The 5,296-nt window shown below is 42.8% G+C and overlaps 1 protein-coding gene across 1 annotated transcript; it reads left to right on the top strand.

The window, feature by feature from the left end:
• Positions 1 to 3: 3 nt before the first annotated feature.
• On the top strand, positions 4 to 3,763 carry LOC108372262 (uncharacterized; the record flags this gene model as incomplete). Its single annotated transcript, XM_017627912.1, has 1 exon — positions 4 to 3,763. A coding segment is annotated over one exon (2,622 nt), but the record flags the coding sequence as incomplete, so codon positions are not given.
• Between the last annotated feature and the right edge of the window lie 1,533 nt (positions 3,764 to 5,296).

Genomic DNA, 5,296 nt, shown 5'->3' with positions numbered 1-5,296 from the left:
TTGCCTGCGAATTTGGGCACTCAGTTCATCAACCCGGTCACAGGAAAAAAGCGCGTGCAGTGCAATGTCTGCTTAAAGACCTTCTGTGACAAAGGCGCGCTCAAGATCCACTTTTCCGCGGTACATTTGCGAGAGATGCACAAGTGCACCGTAGACGGCTGTAGTATGATGTTCAGTTCTCGCCGATCTCGAAACCGCCACAGTGCCAATCCGAACCCGAAGCTGCATTCTCCCCACCTCAGGCGCAAAATATCTCCCCACGACGGGCGCACAGCTCAACCTCATCCGTTGCTCTTACAACCACCGAACGGACTGATGGCCGGTCTCAATCCATTTGGCAGCTTTCCGCTGCTCACACCACCGCCCGATATGAGGCACCATCAAATGGCCAGCATGCACGACATGAAACACGGCTCAGCTGAATTTATGCACCGTTCATACATGGACAGCGCCATGTTGGGACGCTTTGACACACGCTCTCGTCACCGACAAGGCAGTGAGGGCCAGTTGGACGATGACGAAGATGATAGCATATTGGATGGCGGCATTCACATAGGCGACGACGACGACGACGACGATGATGACGATGACGAGGGAGAGGGTATTGTGGTGGTGGGTGATGAAGGTGACAGTATTTTGGAGAAAACCAACTCAGAGGACTACAACACCGATGGCGGCGGAGACGACGCCTCCGATGTAGAAGACAACAGTCACGATATGGATCTCACCTCACCTTTAACGACTGACTACAAGCATACCAAAGAACCATCTTCCAGTAAAGTACCGAGCGGTGACCGCGATGCCGAATCGGGCGTGGCTGAGCAGCACAGTAGCGAGAGCAACGACGACTCACTTAGTGTAACCGATTCGTTCAGTATGCGGGGCGACTTTGAGAGTTCTACCTTTCCGGGCGTGGGTAGTGGCGGTAGCAGCAGCGCTGCAAACACACCTGGCTCCACATCGAATAAACGCAAGCGAAAGAGTCAGAACCCAGTTCGATGTACTGTGCAATCGGATGAAAACTCCTGTGATAACTCCAACGAATACGATTTAGTCGCCGATTTGTCGGTAAAAAAATCAGTTCCAGAAACGTGTTTTGAGGACAACGAAACAAAGGGAGACGATTCCCAAGACAATGCATCACTGGATTTGACCAAAAGAACCCGAAAGTCTGAGAGCCCAGGTCCAACAGTGGTCAACTCAAACGCCACCGAGAGTACAAAAGTTCTTCCGTCACCACCGCTGACACCATCTACGTCGACTAGCGAACCAACGGCAACGGCACGCCAACATCTATTTTCAAGCACTCAACTGAAGTCAGAGCCAATAGACGTTGAATATGAACGACAGCAAAATATTCAGAATGGAACTGACTCAAGCCAACCGCAAGTGCAAGAACACTCATTGGACCTATCTGCCGCACACAGAAGGAAATCGGAAGTAAATGATGTGAATGCCACATCCACAGCGACCGCTGAAATGCCACAACTCACGATTAAGCAGGAACTCATCGAAGGACCACCTCTAGAAACAACAACAAATTCAACTCCGGAGGAAATTGAAAGTAAGCTTGTGAAAATAAAGAGCGAGCTTTTAGATGTAGATGAGAGCAAAATGAACATATCAAGCGCAGAACCAGAATGTCAAATTAAAAATAATAACAACAATATTCTTCCGCCAAAGGCTGCATTAAAGTGTAGAGAAACGTTCGACATTCCTACGGCGCCAGTTGAATCCCTTCGGCAGCAAGCCGGCGAAGAAACGCATACCGATTTTCTGACTGAGGAAGCTGAGGTACCCATCGACAAAGACAACCCGCTAAAATGCACGGCTTGCGGAGAGGTGTTCCAGAATCACTTCCACTTAAAAACTCACTACCAAAATGTACACCTTAAGCTGCATCACAAATGCAACATCGACGGTTGCAATGCTGCTTTCCCTTCGAAACGAAGCCGAGATCGTCACAGCTCCAACCTAAACCTGCATCGCAAATTACTCTCCACAGGCGATAATCACCATCACGATTCTCTACCCGAACACATGGTGACGAACAATAACAAAGCTTTTAGCAACGCCACCAATTCCAACTGCACTATACCGAACTCAATACAAGCCGAATTCCTAGCACGCCTCTATGCTGGCTCCCACGGCTTGCCGCCGCTAAGCTTCGACACACTGAAACAACACTTGCCGACGGCAATGCCACCTGCGCAAAACTTCCCAGAAGCAGCTTTCATGGCTGATCCGCGACTTCTGCTCAATCACCCAAGCAATCCGCTACTATTTCCCGGTCTAACCGGGCTTCCAGGCTTCCCACACTTGGCACCTCATCTGCTCGCAGCCCCATTCAATGGCCTTAATCCGTTCTGCCGGCGCTCTTCATCCGAATCGCATTCGCCACACTCCACCCCGCCCCCATCGACAGCGACGCGATCACCACACTGCTCACCACACAGCGGCGGACAACCCCCGCCAAAAACCGTATCCGAGCGATCCTACCCAGGCTCGCCGTCAGACTGCGAGTTCAATGCGGCATCACCGGCAGCGGTGACTGACAGGGCGAACCCAACTCAGCACCTACACCAACCACCACAACAACGCCAGACACCCGACAGGATCTCATGACCGTATGCGACGCGCTACGCGGAAATGATGGCTTACCGACACTGATACGGTCGGGGATCCGAGTGGCCGAGCGAAAGAGTGGGGGAGTAGTGGCAGATTCAGCAAAGCGTTCACTGTCTTGAGGTGCAATATTATCTGGTGCTGCTGATTGAGCGAACAAAAAAAAACACACACCACGCAACAGTTATGTATGTAAATACGATAAACCAACTCCAGCTATTTATTATACGAGTAAATTTTAATTTAATCCATAGCGTGTACTGTACTGTACTGTAGTTTGTAGGACGAAAGAGATAGTTACATATATCGGACACACTCGCGTGTTCTTAGATTACCAAAAGTGATATGGCAATTACATACATACATATTTCGAAATTATAAATAAAATCGTGTATTAAAAATTTAATAGTTTAGAACGAAACCACATATGATAGATGTAAAAAAGTATTAAGAGATTGTGTAAAGGTAGTAGCCGATATGCAATTGCGAGTAGAAAAATTTATTGAAATGCTACTTTTTCATTGTGCTTTTTTGGCGACAAAACATGGTGCGAAATATCTTTGCGCTATCATTTGAACATCTTTCAATGGCGCAAAACATCAGATAAGGTGACAGTAATGCCCTTCTTAGTCGTAGAAATGGCATAATGAAGATCAGATGAAAAACTTTCTGGGCGAAGCACATTTCGTAGTGTATGTATTCATATGTGTGCAATGATATTGAAATAGGTATAAGTCGATCCGATATTGCTCAAAAATGTGTATTCAACAATTTACTTTGATATTACTTTCCTGTAAACTGAAGTGTAAATATGTACGATTGCAGTAAATAAATTATCTTTAGCTTCCACGAGTGCTACTTGATTAACCTAAGTTTAAATATCGGTTTTGTACACATTACCTCGCCATAATATCTACGAATTCGTTGCAGAGCGGCACGGCCCCTGAATCGTGTTTCGATTCGTTGGCTTTTTATTGACCATCATTCGATCGCGGGTGGGTATACCCGGAGCAAACTGTTGGAGCATCTCCTATAACTACACTCAATGCCACAGTGTAAGCATTGCATAAGCTCCCGCCGTCGTTATAGCATATTTAAGGCTTTAATAATTTTCAGACGAGCTTTGGGTTAAACTTATTTTAATTCACGGACCTATAACCTGGGTGGATCTCGGTTTTCCCGATCCCTTTGTCAAAGCAGATTGGACCCAACAATTCCAATTCGTACCTTCTTTATTGCGCTCTTCTATGATTCCTCTGATCTTCTGATCGTCGAGTGCAAACCCTGCATTCTGATGCCAGCCGCTTTTACCTTTTTCGGTTCCGTTACTGGGACTTCCTCCACCGCTCGTTGGCACTAAGTGACCTGAGGCTTTCCATGCGATTCAAATTATTGGCCTCGCCCATAGATTGTCCTCGGCGAGGTAGCAAGACATGACGATACATCGGTTTTTTTGGCTTCCCAAGATCGCTGTTATCTGGTTAAGTCCATAATCGAACCGCTGACCAACTAGTTGACCATCTAGTAGACCTTCTAGTTCATTTCATATCATTTATTCATGTGTTTATATACATATCAGGGATGTCGCGAATATTTGCATTCGCATTCGTTATGCGAATGAGTCGCATTATTTTACATATTTGCATTCGCGAATGTTTTGAGAATCTAACATTTAAAAGATCCCTAATACATATATTGTATAAATTGGTCCCCATATATCAAAAAATCATATGTCTGCACACATATGCATGCATACAAATCTACATTTATTTTTTCAACGAATTAATTTTATGTTTTCAGAAAATCGCAATAATTATTTGAACAATCGATTTGAAATCAGCTTTATATAGTGTAATTATATGAATATGCAAACATCCTTACAAATCCAAGTATGTACGGATGCAAATATGGTGTGTATGTATATATACATACATATATACGGTCATTAAGTTGTTCATATGTATATTGACTATTTTATTTGAAAATAACGTTTTATTAAAAAAATGGATTTATCACAAGATAATACTTATCTGTAGTTATCTGTAGTTAAAAGTTATACTCTAAAATATTGTACCTATTTTAAGTGTAATATATTGACAATTAGAAAAAATTAAATTTTACGCAATAAAATCTTTGATGAAATATTAAAATATTTGTTTCTCTTTTAGATTGTTTCAATTTGGATTATTTACATATGTATATGGTAAGAATATGTTTATTTGTTTGGAGTTAATGTTTTGTTGCTATTTCAGACACTGGCTCCACTGAGCCAACCAAGTTAGTGTTTGATTTTTTCATGGTAAATACACCGATTGTAAGAAATGTGATACAAGTTTAACATTTGAATGTATGGCTGCAGCTGAGTGTGCAGATATGCTTGCTGTTATTTGCAAACTTTCATAAGGTCCGGGTTCAAATCCCGTCCGAGGCAACAAGTTAAAATTATAATAAAAAATAATTATGAAAAAGCATCTGTGAAGTGCATAACGTAAACGTATTCAAACGAAAAAATTTGCAACCAAAAATTTATTTAATTTAATGTGGTTAATATAACCCAATCATTGTTGAAAATATCAATAAAATCATTGTTCATATAGTATATTAAACACAAAAATCACTTTGATTCATTTTCAAGTTTAGATTCGGTAATATTAACTGATTTTTGGTTGAA

This window comes from Rhagoletis zephyria, unplaced genomic scaffold (assembly GCF_001687245.7).
Source record: "Rhagoletis zephyria isolate East Lansing unplaced genomic scaffold, Rhagoletis_zephyria_1.1 Rzeph_scaffold_05581, whole genome shotgun sequence".
Lineage (NCBI taxonomy): Eukaryota > Metazoa > Arthropoda > Insecta > Diptera > Tephritidae > Rhagoletis > Rhagoletis zephyria.
This window is presented reverse-complemented; position numbering and strand designations above follow the sequence as displayed.